At 40.8% G+C, this 15,672-nt stretch overlaps 1 protein-coding gene across 2 annotated transcripts; it reads right to left on the bottom strand.

The window, feature by feature from the left end:
- Positions 1-1,230: 1,230 nt before the first annotated feature.
- tnfrsf11a (tumor necrosis factor receptor superfamily, member 11a, NFKB activator) lies at positions 1,231-14,280 on the bottom strand. Of its 2 annotated transcripts, none has more exons than XM_012917867.3 (10): positions 14,262-14,280; positions 10,056-10,131; positions 9,463-9,588; positions 8,238-8,384; positions 8,060-8,141; positions 7,604-7,671; positions 7,333-7,452; positions 7,124-7,173; positions 5,988-6,909; positions 1,231-3,238 (listed from the first exon to the last, which is right to left on the bottom strand). In XM_012917867.3, exons 4-10 carry the CDS (start codon positions 8,371-8,373, stop codon positions 2,955-2,957), a joined length of 1,662 nt encoding a protein of 553 aa, XP_012773321.2. In that variant the 5' UTR covers positions 8,374-8,384; positions 9,463-9,588; positions 10,056-10,131; positions 14,262-14,280; the 3' UTR covers positions 1,231-2,954. The 2 variants fall into 2 exon arrangements, with proteins under 2 accessions (XP_012773321.2, XP_004546589.2); XM_004546532.3 differs by lacking the exon at positions 14,262-14,280 and adding an exon at positions 13,907-14,230.
- Between the last annotated feature and the right edge of the window lie 1,392 nt (positions 14,281-15,672).

Raw genomic sequence — 15,672 nt, 5'->3', positions numbered from 1 at the left:
ACACTCATTAAAAAGATTCTTATGTATAAAAATGTAAAAGTTCCACACAGTTTCATTCATTCATTATGTATTTATCAGCTACCATCTGCTGCTTCCATTCAAAGCAGTTCATCATATTTACATCCTCTCAAAAGCAAAATCATTATCTTTGAAGAAACTAGAAACTCCATCTGCTGTCAGTGCTGAGTAACGAATCTCAGCTGTAATGATCTTTTGCGAGTCTGCAGCTGGAATCCAAAACTTGCTTCCACAGGTGAGATGACTGTAATTTCAGCACATAAGCACTGTGGATTTTCTGGTGCTTTCCACAGGTCTGCGCTGTCACCTGGTTACACCGACTGTCAGGTTATTAAACCAACAGCTGATTGGGCTTTTTCTCATGCCTCGAAAGTGCTCCAGTATGAAAGACAAACCCTTTCTCAAGAGCCCATTTCCTCTTTTCCAGTGATCTCGATTCCTCTTTTAAAATTGCAAGCAAATAAATAAGGTGGTACACAATAATATGTCTGTTTAGAAATGCCTATACAAATGCAACAAACAGATGCATCTCGTTTCTTGTGTTGCTGAAACTGTAAACATGAACATGAACATTTATCCATGATTTGTCTTGTTTATCATCTTAACCTGCACTTACCACTAGGAGGCACACTATAGCAACACAAGGTGGTTGCTACCCTACATATAAGTCAAATGAAAGGCTGTTCTCTCACACATGAAAAGAAAAGAAAAAGCTGAAATCATTTAAATGTGCAGTCGGGCTCTGTGTTGGCCAGCCAGCCAGTTCTCATGTAAACCATGTGAAAGCTAGTCATAACTTCCTGTTTTCACAAACAACCATAAAATAAGCTGAGACAAGACGCACTCTTACACACATGCACACACACATATAAACATACTCCTGCTGACCCAAACCAGGCCCAAATGAGTGCTGCCAGTTCCTCTCATGTGGTCTCTCTGTGACGCTAGCTGGTCTGACTGCTAGATTAGTTTCTCCTCACAGCTGCTTGCCATCCCCGGGCCTGATGAAAGGCTGCCTGTCTGTCAACACAGGGACAAAGGCACAGAGGCCTTGCCACATGTGTAATTAGCATTGCTTCACAAAGATTATAGATCATCTTGTGGAGATAAATGAAGCCTTGGTTGTGTTTTGTCAATCTTCCCCCCCCTAAAATAGGAAAGTTGACCAAGAGTAACCACAGAATGCAGGATGGCAGCCATCCGTGAAAAAAATTAGATGCAAAACATTTAATTTCGATCAAAATAGTCTTTCAGTAATTCATTGCAATAGATTTGATTTATATGTACATTTTTTGTTTGTTTGTTTTTTGCAAAGCTGCATACATATGGCAGGGCTATAAATTAACAGTTCATTGAAACTCCTGTGTGCGCTTCGCTGTTAATGGCACCACTCGACTTCACAAAATCCACACAATAAATCAATTGACAGCATATTCATTCGTCTTTGAGAAACAGATGAAATATATACACACACTGATCACATCTGAAACTTCTGAAATACACACAAACAATCTGCCTCGTAAAATCTTTCTTTTTTTTCCTTTTTTTTTTTTAAACAAAACCGTTATTATTAACAAGCATCGGAAGGCCTGGGCATTAAAATCGAATAAAAGAAATCACTAATAGAATAGCTTATCAAATGCATAGCATTTTGTTTCGAAGACAAAAACTGCACTTGTGTTGCAGTAGGGAGAAAATAAAGTCTACAAACAAGCATCGTACCAAAACTGGACGTGTCTCTTAAAAAATAAACAGATCCTGCAGGCAAGAAAGAAGAATTCACTCATTGATATGTTTAAAATTCTGTCCAGCCAGATCTTATTGTGGCTTGCATATTCAAAGTTCTATGATACAACAACTAAAACGCATGTTCCACACGGTGGATATTCCGTTACGCAAGTATCAAAATCATCCAGACTTACAAAAGTTAAAAACTAAGAGCTTACAGATGTTACCTAAAGCAAGTAATCAATAGAAATGTGTGGGACATTAAATATTTTGTAACTTCTTTGTATCGAGACCAAGCTGTAAGTTCAATGCAACGATAAAAATATTATGCACCTGCAGTATGAACTCTACTTCCACATCCATTTCACAACAAAATTCCCCATCACTGTCTGGAATGGAGGGAGTTTCCATCTGAAAAGGTCTGCAGCTTTTCTTCTTTTTTTTTCTGGGAATAGATTCCCGTGGCAAGATTCAGTGACTAATGTCTGAAATAGGCCAGGTTATAGATGGTTCATTAGTAAGACAACTGTGGAGACACAGAGTCAGATTCCCAAAAGACTGATCTCCCAGTTATCTGACTGATCACTTTAAAATGACTTTACACCATCCTTTCCTTGTTTTTATCTGGAAAACAGACATGACAAGACACATTTGTTTTTCATTATTACTATAACTTATTTGATGTACACCTCTTAGCCATAACACTAAACCCACCATTCTGCCAAAAAAAAAAAAAAAAAACCTCTGCTGTGCATGCACATGAGCTCACTGAGGGTGTCCTGTGGTGTCTGGCCAGTGGGTCCTTTGGGTCCTGTGCGCCTCTGCAGATCAGGCTTGTTCTTGCTAACTCAGCAGATGTTTGATTGGACTGCCATGTGTTATGCCAAGTTGTCGAGCAGTTTTTTTGTTGTGACAGGACACTCTGTCCCATTGGAGAGAATTCTGTTGTCAGGGGATGCCGTTGCCATGGAGGGATGTGACTGATCTTTAACGATGTTTAGGTGGGTGGTATGAGTCAATGGAAGAGGACCCAAGATTTCCCAGCAGAACATTGCATTGTAAGAATATAATCAACATGATTCATTTCAGCTGACAGCAGTTTTAATGTTGTGGCTGATTGGTGTAATCAAAAGATAACATAGGCACCCAGACTATGGCGATGATCTCTGAAGTGACATAAAACATAAAGTAAAGCCACCGGCCGCTTTTCACTTTCCCAGTGATTGCTCCTCCATCGCTTCCTGGACTGGCAGTGTTTCATCTTGCAAAGTACAGTGGGAAATATAGTCCCCTTGTGATCTCAAGCTGGTCTGAAAAAACGGAGCAGTCTCAGTGGCTTCTTCCTGGACAGGGTTGCCGAAGCCATCATCCCGCTCCACCTCGTCGCTGCCGTGAGACGTCTGGCTGACGCAGACAACAATGACGTCACCGCTAAAGTTCATCACTTGACCGCTGGAGATGAAGGTGGTGTTGTGGTTCCCAGACACCTGACCTAAATAGAAAAGTAACACAGAGGAGGCGTAAATGGTTAGGAGGCTATTTATAGACGATGTCTGAGAAAATCTTTAGTTTCACGTGAAAATCATAAACACTGTATCCCCAGACTGGTATAGAAAATGCCGATGCAATAACAGCCTATTGTGAAATTCAACGAGATGTGTTGCTATAATTGTAGGGTTGTGTAGGACTTTCATTTTCCCTGTACAAACAGGCTTCCAGAGCCCTATTTCATGACACAAGTGAAGAAGGGACTAACTGTTGGCTAACCTCATGTGACAAATGGACAGTGGGTGTAATGACTTTGCAGGATGACCACAAAAAGGCAACGGCTACAGAGACCGCCATATCATATCCTTCTCGACATAGCTCCGTCAGTATCCAGCACTTCTAACTAAGTGAAACTCAAGACCACTAAAGGGAAGCAATTTGTCACAGGTTTTGGGGTTTTAAGGATTCAACTGAACAATTTCTTTTTAAATGTGCTGCTCCATCCACGAACATCTCAGTGTCTAATCTCCATCCTACAGTTGCTTTCCTGCCAAACACAAACTTGCATCAATACCCTTTGTGCCAGTGCCTGTATATTGTTCACCTACAGAGTTAAACCAGCAGGTGAATTAGGAGATAAACAGTTTTGTTTTGTAAATCGCATTACACCGCATCAAACCTCTGGTTCCTATTTTCTCCAGCCTCCTGTCTGACTTTCCAGGCGACAGAGGAGGCCAAACCTCCATGACTCACAGCTTATGTTCCATCTGTTCACACATATGCACACGCACACACATACAGTAAATGTAAGAAAATGCACTAACAGGCATTTTCACACCTACACATACACGTATGCGCTCAAAAGCACATGCAGCCAAAGGCAAACGCTACCACAGACTCTCAAAATGTGTGTGTCTCTGTTTCAGTATCCAATCGCATTTCCCGGAATACCAGTCTGAGAGGGCAAGCTTGAAAATATGCCATTTCACCACAGCTCTGAAAACAATGCTCTGAGGAATCTGCTTGGGTCTTCTGTTTATCCTCTCTCAGTACCACGTTGATCTTTTTGGATACCCAAAAACTGCGCTGACAGGGGTAAAACTGACTTGTGCATATTCTCTATCAGAATCTGCCAATTTTTCATGGATAGGTGTCAGCTTAAGTCTTTGATTGTCAGACTAAATGTGGGTCATTAGCCCTATTGAGCTGACGCTCAACAAAGGCAGCCCCAAAATTGCCCTGAGCCGGTCAGTAGCTAATAAATAAAGCTAATGTGCACTGGGACGGCTACTGTGGCTGAGACAAGGGAAACCTCTGAACCTTGCCTAACCTTTAAATAGTATAGGCGGGAAGCCCTTGTAACAATTTTCATTACTGCATGATGGGAAACTGTGTTCACTTCAAGCCAGCAGATGTGTAATTAAAGTAAGCAGTCATCAGTGAGAGTCAAAAAAAAAAAAAAAAAAAAAAAAGGCTTCACAAGTTGGTGTGTGTGTGTTTTTGTTGGGTTTGCGAGGTTATAAAAGCATTACTCAAGCTGAGCACATCTTGGTTCAATTAAAGCTGTGGTCACTTTGCGCAACCCTATGGAACTCTGGGTAAACAGGAGTTTTGTACTGTAGATGGCATACTCGACACTGGTGCACACATACACAAAGAGCAGTGTTTGTTAAGAGTGCGGTTCTGGTGGCTCACTAGCACATCACACACACACACACACATATCTTTTTCCTGCTCCCTGTGTGGCCCCGCCAAAATCCAGGCTCAGATTATCAATACTGGCTTTAATAAAAGCTATTTCTTGGAAACAATCACACAAACGCCATATTTTTATGCTGAGACCAATCCTCTGTCTATTCTGTGTTCGGCTAATAACGTTTGAGCTCGAGCTGACCACCGTCTCTATCAGACTGCTCAGATATTACTGCTTTTATAACTAACCATAACCACTAGGAGCTCGAGGCACAGAGAATAAATGTTTCCCGTAGATTTTTCTCTTTGGCACAACCATAAGGTCTGTGTGAGAACAATGCATGCTCAACCCCGTGACTGTAAAACTTTCCATTAAAACCAATCTAAATTTCATTCTGTTATTCTTGGTGGCTAGTCCCACCTATGCTGTGGAAAGAGAACACTGCTATGTGGTGTATCCAATCATGTATGGGTATGACCCTGTGGCAACACAATGGCGACTGCCTACACAAACAGCGAACACAGAAATCCACCTGGCAAACACAACTGTGGTCCTGCAAACTTTGTAATGAGCCATTATCCCCATAACGCTCAACCACTGTGTTTTTAGTTTTTATTGACGCTGCTGAGCGGTCACAGCAAAAAAATAGCCAGGAAATAGCCAGCTCCAAATCAGCTTTTCATTACCCCAAGAGGAGTAAAAATAGATTTGTGACTGTGCGACTCAACTGCTTGGGGAAAAAAAGTATATAATATAATATAATATAGTATAATATAGTATAATATAGTATAATATAATATAATATAATATAATATAATATAATATAATATAATATAATATAATATAATATAATATAATATAATAGACAAAAGTGTACATTAATTTTAAAAGCCATAATTCTGTCCTGTCAACACTTGATGATTACTATTAAGTTACTATTATTACTTAATATTTTACCTTCCCCACTAGTTTGGAGCTAGTACCTTATCACTTCTCTTTTTCCTTATCATTAACATTTTTTGGGGCTTCTCATATGATCAGTTTTTGAAATTTCATGTACCTGAGGTAAGATTTGGATCAGCCAGCTGACTCTGAAGGCTCTCCGGTGAGCACTCCAATTCTGACTCCTGTGATGAGAGCTTGTTGTCTCTGCTGTCCCCACAGGGAACTCCCTGGTCTTGCTCTGGGGCTGTGGCCTCAGGGGGCTTGTCCATGTAGAGCTCTCCAACAGATGGGGATGGCAACAAGGGGGTGACCGAGGTCATCGCAGAGGTCGTGCTATGTTCTGTTGATGTGGAGTCTGTGCTCATCAGTCTGTACAACCCCTCCCATTTTGTTGGCGATCTCTCTTTCAGGTGAAATTTGAACTCCGGCGACATCTGGGACAATGGCAGGTAGAGTTCAGGAAGCGGACTGGTTGACTGGACGGCGGTGGAGGTGTGGAGGAGAGGAGGAGAAAGAGAAACAAGCGGTGCGACACCCGACTGACTCGTGGACACTTTCTTGAGATTTCCATCTTTAGCCTCTTTCCCACTTCCACCTCCATCCCTCTCTCCATCTAGCCCTCCACATGAACACGATCCCGGTGTTCCAGGGCTGACAGCCTGGCTACAGTCCTCATTCTCCCCTACTTCCAGGGGCTCGTGGACAGGAATGACACACATGCAAGAACCTGTCAAAAGCCGGGACACGCTCATGACCTCTTCTTCCGACACCTCTTCTGGTTCTCCAGATCTTTTGCTCTGATCCTCCATTGGTGTTTTCCTCTCAGTCCCTCCTTCCTCTGTCATCTCTTTTATGAAGGGCAGAGAGACCTTTACATCAGGAACAGAGATGGGCAAGGTGCACGAGGGGTTGTCAGTGGGGCTGGAGGGTGCTTGGTCGATAAGTTTGGTCACCTCACATGGCGTGCATTTTGAGGCACCAGAACCACCTCCTATTCCTCCTCCTGCTCCGCTGTGGTAAAGAGGAGCCAGTGTCTCCTAGAGTGAAGAAAACGATAAAAGAAGAGTTGTAAATTATTGCAAGTATGCACGTAAGATGATGTTAGATATATACAGGCTCTTTGCTTCAATGGAAAAAAAAATTTGTCACAAACAATAGAAAAAGTAGATGAAACAGCTTGCAACAAGTTTAGTTTCTATATGTATTCGGTTTTGTTTGAGGTTTTTTATTCTAACAGAAATTCCACCTTACCTGTTGTATCCGGGTCCTCTTCAGATTCTGGACACAGGATCGCAGATTTACTGAGAAATGAAACAACAAGATGTAAGTACTGAAAAAAATGCAGGAAAAAAAAAAATCACAGTATTTATGAAAGTTCACGTTTTTGTGCCAACGTCTACATGTATGTTAAAGCAGTCGTACAGGCAGAAGAGAAAGGTTCATAGAGAATTTCGACCTACCAGAGAGTAACTTCATTTTGTCCTTGTAGCAGAAGAGAAGCAGAATGAGGGGACACAGAATGATAATGATTGACAGGACTGAAACCATCACCCAGAAGGACATAGGAATGACCGGGTCACCTGTAAGACAGACAATTATTGAGCTTGCTTTTAGTCTACTGTTTTTTCCCTCTCCACATTTAGTGTGACATTTAAGCCTCCAATTAACAGAAACGATTTTGTCATATGGAAAAAAATGACATTGTATATGTCCGTGTCTTTCCAAACTCACGTGGTCCACACCCTGCATCGGCTTCAGCACTGCCTTGCTTGATCTCCTTGCTGCCATCAGCCTTGCAACTGGGAAAGAGGAAGAAGAAGAGGAATATTTAGACAATGAGAATGTAGTTCGTTTTTTTTAGTTCTCCCTTCTACTCCACATTTTCCTACCAACGTGCTCAACTCGCAGTTCTGCAAAGATAACACCAGAAAGGCAGATGGATAGAGAGGAAAACAAAATTCTTTCTCTCTCCACCGTCATCATCATCGCCGATGATCTGTCAGGTCTGGCTGGCAGTGGAAGCTGATGTCTGCTCCAGCCAGGGTTCCAGAGGAAGTGGTGAATATATTACTCATAACCACTGCTGGCTGCCGGTAGGGACGGCTGCCCAACTGCATTTTCCCTTCACAATATGTCAAAAGATTCCAGGCTAAAAACACGTGTGTGCACGTGTGTGTAAGCGCTTACTTTGTCCACGGTTTGCACGGTTCGTCATCGTCCTTATCAGAGAAGAATCCTTTTGGACACAGCTCACACACCTTCCTCTGATCTATAATTAACAACACAAATCGTAATCTCGGATTTACAACTCGTTTGTAGGAACTTGTTATAAATGGGGGATGTTCTGCGTTGTGGACTTTCTCACCATGCTTTGTCTCAAGTCCCTGTCCGGGTCGGCAGGTGGGTATCTTCTCACAGAACTCACAGTTGATGGGGTAACACTGGAAGCCTTCAACACAGCGACATGGCTCCTCTTCTATCGAGTTTTCATTATTTCTCATAAAACCCAATCCTGTAGATTTAAAAGAAAAAGACAAAGGTACAAATGAAGTGAATGATTAAGTGTGTTAAATGCAAATTCCCATTCCACAGCTCAATACAAAGGAAAAATAATTCCATGATCTGAGCATTCTTGGCTACCACAACCCCGTTTGTATGAATATAGAGGTGTTGTGTAAAGAGTAAACAAAAAACTGAAGTGAAAATCATTTATTTGATTGAAAATAGCACACAAATAATGTATAAAAGTATGGAAAAGGTGGAAAATGTATTTATTGTGTTTCAAAAAACATTCGGAGAGGAGGGCAAGGAGATGTCTGTACACAAGCTTGTAAAAAAAACAAAAAACAAAGGAGTCAGTGGATGGGCTCAGAAGCACTTCCAAACATCACTGTCAGGAGACACAGGAGAGGGTGATATCTACAAAGGCCATATTAAAGTTGAATGATAAAAGTTTTCGCCCTTTTTGGAGGAAGGCCTTCATTATTTCAGCAGGACAATACCAAACGACATGGGGGGAAAAAATCTGACCTACTGAAAATATCTGACCCATTATTAAACGAGGCAAACAAAGACCTTAACTGCTGAACAGCTTAAAACTTTATTGAGAATGAATTTAGCAAAAACGTTCAGATTTTTTTCACCAATATGCTCCCCGAGTCCCCAAAGACGTATGGGGAGTTTTAAAAAGATGAGGCGATCCAACGTGGCAGTAAACCGTCTCAATCTCAACTTTTTAGAAATGGGACGGTGGCAAATGGTCTGCACTTCGTTAATGTTTACACAGCTTGATGATTTTTTGGGAAAGGGGTTGCAAAAGAGAAACTAAAACATTAAAAACATGAGTATAAAATTAAATACTGTTGACTGGAGAGTATTCTTTTATGGTGTAGCTGTGACTGTAGAGTATGTTTGGAAAGGTTGTTTGATCTTTGTCATTCAAGTAACCAGAGATTGCCAAATTAATAAGCAAAACGTTTTATAATTAATTGATTAACTTTTTAGAATTGAAATGAATGGTATTTGTCACAAGTAAGAAGTGAAAAATGGATTTAAATGTATGGAATTGATAAATAAATGAAGGTACTCACTCTGATCACAAAACTTCTGCTTAAGACAGCGATAGGCATTGTTCAAGCTGGGTTGATATTCTCCGTAACTGCATTTACGACATATAGTCTGAGCGGTATCAGTGCAGTCTTTAAACACATAATAGCCTAGTGGCAAAAAGAAGAGACAGTGGGTGTTAGGCAGAGGATTTAAGAACCCAGCATACATAATTACAATAACACAGAAAAGCCTAATTAAATAGAAGAAAACAAAAGAGAGACTGATAAAACTGGAGCTCCCTTCTTCTTTTTAAGCAGTTGATATATTTAGCAGTTTAAGTGTGTGTGTGTGTGTGTGTGTGTGTGTGTGTGTGTGTGTGTGTGTGTGTGTGTGTGTGTATCACGCATTTGTGGAAACACACGCACATGTCTGTGCCACTTTAAGCCAAAAAGATCTGCTTTTACACATCCTTCCTCTTTTACTTTAGAATATTTGTGAATGGAAAGCTATTTTTACTTTATGCTGACTCCACAGAGGAAACCAGATATGCATCCACTATCTGTGTGTGTGTGTGTGTGTGTGTGTGTGTGTGTGTGTGTGTGTGTGTGTGTGTGTGTGTGTGTGTGTGAGTTACCTGGTTGACACTTGTTGCAGCATTTGGAGTCTTTTAGGTATTGTGTTTCTTTACATTGAGGTCTGGAATCTGCGTTCTGTAATTAATGAAGACAAAAGATAAGTTTGTAACAGTTAGTAAGAGGTATAATGTTTGAGTCAGGACCAGGATGGTAAAAACATTTTCAAGACGTGCCCAGAAATTCTTTCCATGCTCTCAGAACACCTGAGCGCAGCTCTGAAGCCTCCAGACCAGGAAAAACAAAGTCCACAAGTACACAACAGGGAAGTAACAGGAATCATATAATATCCATTCTGGCTGACTTAGAATAATTAATCACTTGCAAATATTTTCCCAGCCATCAGTGCTGTGCTGTAAAATAAAAAAAAACAAAAAACAAATCTTGTGCAGTTGTTACACTAGATTTCTAAAGGCCTTCTGCTCTAAAAAAAACCACTATGCAAAGTTTCCTGATGTCACGCAGCTAAACACAGCTCTCGTTAGAAAGCATGGAAACAAACTATGAAACATCTTTGCATCTCTTCACAAACAATAAACGCTTTATTGAAAAGGTTACTTACTGTACTGACCTTCCAGCCGCTCTAAATTAAGGGCTGGAGAAGTCCTGGCCACACTGCTGAATTAGACAGTTTGGCTGTTATAACAGAAATGATGCCAAAACCACAGTGTCTATATATAAATGTAGAAAAATAAAACCTAAAGGCCTGCTTTGACTCCGACCTTGAATTGACCACCAACATTTTGCCATTCAGTCTAAGCTTCATCTTCCTTACTACTAAATACTGTAATTTGTACTGTAATTGAATTGCTGGTGTTGCAGAGGTTCAGAAAAGCTTCCCCGAAGTTTTCCTTTGGGAAGCATATTCACAATTTCTTTTTGTTCATTTGATTTTTAATGGAAAAATCCCTGAGCTTACCCCAGCAGTTCAAGTATACAATACTGGACTCAACACTGTTTTCACACCCTTCTCATCCTCCCCTGTCTTCTTTCTCACACCTCTGATTAGACTGTGTCAGTCTTTCCAACTTCAGACCACGACAGCGCAGCATGAACACTCTCAAGCTTTTAATTACCTCCACTCAGACTCACACATCAGCCAATCTTTGTTTTATAATCTAACCAGAGGGATAATCATACACAGTGCTCATAGCTCAGACCGCAGCACTAATGGACACCATATGCTGCAGGAGACAGAAGTGACAGAAGTAGGAAAGATTCCCATGCTATTAAAAGGCTTGAGTATAGATAGATAGGTAGATATGGCTTTTAATATGCACAGCTGGACCAGAGCGCACAGGAAGCCAAAGGAATGCCGGGAATTGTGTTTTTGTTACCGCCACATCTAAACATTGGGTCTGAGTTACGTGAAACAATGTGTTTTGACTTACTAAATATATAATGGATGCAAAAGAAAAACAAGTGACCCACCCTATATGATTATAGGTTAACATAATGGTAAACATAGCACATCCGACCTCAGAGCTAACTTGATGTGCTGCATGTACTCAGATATGAAGTTATAGAATTGCTTGAAAAAGAAGATGTAGGGAAGTGGAAAGTATATGGATGGACAGAGCGGGCAGGACTTGGTGAAGCTTAAGAACAAAGAGGTATTAAGAGTTCCAGCCCTTCAGCGACATGTCACAACTGCCCCCTAGCTGGTTTCCGAGCTGTTTTGTTTAACTTACAGAAACATTCACCGCCGTGTGTGACCCTATCAAATGCAGAGCACATTCCATAAGCTTTCAGCGGACAAGGGAATTTGCATAACGGCCACAGCAGCAACAGGCTCAAAGCCAAGAGAAGCACACTGCACCTCATAGGCCTCTAGGGGTTTTACTGGTTCACGATAAGATGCTGTAAAAGCATATTGCACAACAACTGGATCTTTGTATAATGTTTGCACCTGTGATTAGTTTGTTTCTTAACAGCCATAAAAGCAAATCCCCTTAATGCCACCTGCATAAATCAAGACCTGATATCTCATACCTTTAATTATAATTCTTCAAAACAGAAAAAAGAAGGGACTAAGTTGTCTTAAAAATTCATTTACAAGTAACAGAAGAAACCCCCCCCACAAAGAACGGCTGTTAAATTGGTGGAAATTGGTGACAGTCAATGATGTGTGAATAGAAAAAAAAATGCATATAATAGAAACACAACCCAAAAATCAAGGAAGAGCAGGTGCTGCAAAAAGTTAAAAGAATATGTGCTAATTGCTTTAATGAAACCTGATCCAGAGCTCATAGGCAGTGCACTGCTTTTTAAACCGGAGGTAGTCATAAATCTGATCTGGTACTTGACGGAACTTGAAGAGGTAAATAATTACTGGTCAAATATTCAATGAAAAAAGTCAGGGAAGAGGCAGCAAGATGTTGCTAATAGATAACAGGACAACACGAGTGCATACAAGCAGGGATGAATGCATGACTGACTTGAAAATCTGGCAAATAAAAACTTCAGGAGCCTTGTTTGTGGGCAGGCGAGCAATAAACCCAACAAAGCACAGTTCTTCATGATATATTGACTTTTAAGCTCTGAACATCTTGAAGCAATTGTGCATTGCTCAATGTCACAAAGACAGTTTGAAATGAACTCGGAATGTATTGGATGAAGTGGTTGCAAACCAAGAAAAAGAAGGGGAATTCTTTGGGAATAGTGTGAGTCAGTAATGGCAAGACCATGGTGAGAACAAACCAAAGCCAAGGGTTTGCAATGTCACCTTAAAACGTAGTTGAAAAATATTCCATCCCTCCTATCCAGACAACTGTCTGTATCACGTGTTTGCTTTCTATTGCCACTGCTGCTGGTAAAACTTTGACTTATTTCATAGACTTTTTGGGGGAAAGGAACAACTATATATTTCTTTTGCGCAATTGCCTCTCTGGATCACTGCATTGACAAGTAAAATGCCCCCACAAGCATTTTCTCTTGCAACACACCTCAGGAAAGAAGAGCGTGCGTTCCAGTCAAAGTTATGCCAATGCTGGCTTACGGTAATGCAGGCACACAAGCAATGATAGATCACTGGTGCCCAACAGTCCCACCACTTCAACCACATCTCATAAACTTCTCCACCTGGACAGCGTTAGCTGGTTGGACTAAACAACGGCGTGGACAACAACATGCCATCGACTATATTCACTCTCCCCTTCAAATTAACTGTGGCAGTGTATCAGCTGCGACATTAAGTCATTTTTAATCTCTGTAAATCTACTTAATAGGGTTTTTTAGTATGCGCTTCTTAGGTATATTACGAACTACGATAAAAAAAGGAAACCACAAAAAAAAAAAGTTTGTAAAAGTTGGTTGTGATATGCAAAATAGAGATCCTGCTGTGGCCCCTGCACCACCTTTTTAAACCTCGCCTCTGGCTGACCCAATGAGGTTCCTGATGAGCAACTTGGACGTGGAAAGAATACTTGGTGGAGGGAGAAGAACGTCCAGTTGCCAGCGGCTTTTCTGTGGTCAGAGCAGGGGAGAAGTGGCTTCGGCCCAAATACAGCTGTTTCTAGTCAGTGTCTGTGCGTAAAAAAAAAACAAAAAACAAAAAAACACTGTTCCCCAAATTTCCCTCGTCCCTCATCTGACCAGCTCATGCAAATGCTGGTGTGTTGACACATACTCGGGTTTACGGTTACATATCTTTTGCCTAAAACAACTGAACAACTGTTAATCTCAGCACTTTTGCATTAACTTTCTCATTTAAAGGGACCCCGATAACCCAAGGGAAGCAGTAAACAAGAGACCCACAGGCTTCAAAGGTGACCGTCAACTCATTTGATATCAACCTCTTAGCTAATTAATGGGGTAAATGTTTATCATTAATAGTGGGGAAAACGCGTTTTACCTGTGCGTAAAAGGTGACAAGGACACACGTAATCCAGCCGCGGAAAATCCAGCTTGTAGAAAAGTTTAATCTCATCTCTACTGATTTACAAAGACGACTTCTGAGGCAAACTTTTCTTTATTAGCCAATAAACAAAGATCCGATCCCCGGACTCTTTAAATGTCCTCACTGCAAATCAATTCTTCTTGAGTGCGTAAATGTGGTTGAACCTCCAAACATCTCACAGGACATCGCGCCTTCATTCCCGATTAGACAGCTTCAGTTCCCATCTGCCCTCTCATCTTCCTTCTGCTTTTCACCCACGCGTAGTGAAGGGAGCTGCAATGCAACAGCTTGTAAAAAATGAGTGAGTTACCGAGAGTGGACTCCTCCCACGTTCATACGCAAAGAACGGTTCCACGCCTCCATCGCAGCCCTCCCGATCAAGCCGGAGAAATTATGTGTGTGACATTTAGTGCGCCCGACTATGAACCACCCCTTATTTCTCAGGTGGATAGATTTATTTAAACATGTGCAAACCAAAATCTACATTCAGTGCCGGCAAAAACAGAGTTTGTAGAAGTCTAACGAGCTCGAAAGTCAATATTTGGTATGACCAGCTTTATTCCTCAACACAGCCTGAACTCTCATAGACAAGCCTTCTTCTGACGTCTTTAGGCAATCTTCCGGATTAGTTCTCCAGGCTTCATGAAGGACATTCAGAGCTCTTCTTTGTATGTTGGCTGCCTTTTGTTTCTTTTTCTGCTGCTTCAATGATCCATGACACCATTGTGTGTTTTTCTCTGAGGTATGCTTTAACTGCACTTTAACTGCATTGGCAGTATGTCTGTGATCACCGTCATGCAGAAAAATGAAGCTATTGCCAAATGGATGTCTTCCACATGGTTTAGCATGGTGGATAAAAATGTGACAGTACTTTTCTGTACTCAAGTCCATCAGTTTTGGCAAGATCCCTAACAGCACCAAATGAAAGGCAGCCCAAAATCATAACAGAGCCTCCACCGTGCTTTACAGATGGCTGAAGACACTATTTATTTCAACCAGATGTTTAAAGTTTGTGTTCATCACTCCATAAGATCTGCTTTTGCTTTCCAGTCCAGTTCTTTTATATTTTGTCACATTTCAGCCTTTTTTCCCCCACTTTTTCTCTTCATGAAAAAAAACGCTTATTGTCATTTACCCTTTCACCAAGACCATGTCTGATTCGATTTTGGGCCAGATGCATCTCTCAGGTCCTGTATTTGATTTTCGCAGGATATTTTTCCTATGTCTTAATAAAATGATTTTCAGATACTGTTCATCTGCTGCCCTGCTACTTGTTCTTATGATCTCCACTTCTCCAGTTTCATCATCTTGGGGAATCATGTTTGGGGAACATGTAAAAATACTGTTTTGCGGTTGTTAAGCTGCGTCTTTCTGTCTAAAGAACACAAATAGTGTTTTTTTTTTGTAACAGACTGCTAGTAACAAAGTGCCTAAAGATGCATCTTAAAATTGGATCTTTGCTAAGTTTTTTGTTACATCTAGAGTTAGCACTTTTTTTATGCTCGAATGATTCATAGGTCAGTCTCAAGTAGCTTAACAAAGTTGAGAAAAGAAAAACATTCCTCTGAAATGGTCAGATAAAAAGACTCGACTGAAAATGCGTAAAGAAAAAAAAATAAATTAAAAATTAAAAAGAGAATTCTAAAGCCAGGAGAACTATTGCTCAATGCCACTTTAAACAAAAGTCTGTCTCCTTGGAAATAAAATGTAGTTTTGCACAG

This window comes from Maylandia zebra, linkage group LG9 (genome assembly GCF_041146795.1).
Source record: "Maylandia zebra isolate NMK-2024a linkage group LG9, Mzebra_GT3a, whole genome shotgun sequence".
In the NCBI taxonomy this organism is placed as follows: Eukaryota; Metazoa; Chordata; class Actinopteri; order Cichliformes; family Cichlidae; genus Maylandia; species Maylandia zebra.
The sequence above is the reverse complement of the archived record's forward strand: the minus strand, read 5'-3'. Positions and strand labels throughout refer to the sequence as shown.

Coding starts and splice junctions, on each gene's coding strand:
- tnfrsf11a (XM_004546532.3), bottom strand. CDS start 13,981: ATGAGATTAAACTTTTCTACAAGCTGGATTTTCCGCGGCTGGATTACG. Junction 9,589..10,055: donor CTGCAACAAGTGTCAACCAG/GTAACTCACACA, acceptor TTTTGCCACTAG/GCTATTATGTGTTTAAAGAC. Junction 7,453..7,603: donor CGATGCAGGGTGTGGACCAC/GTGAGTTTGGAA, acceptor TCTGTCTTACAG/GTGACCCGGTCATTCCTATG.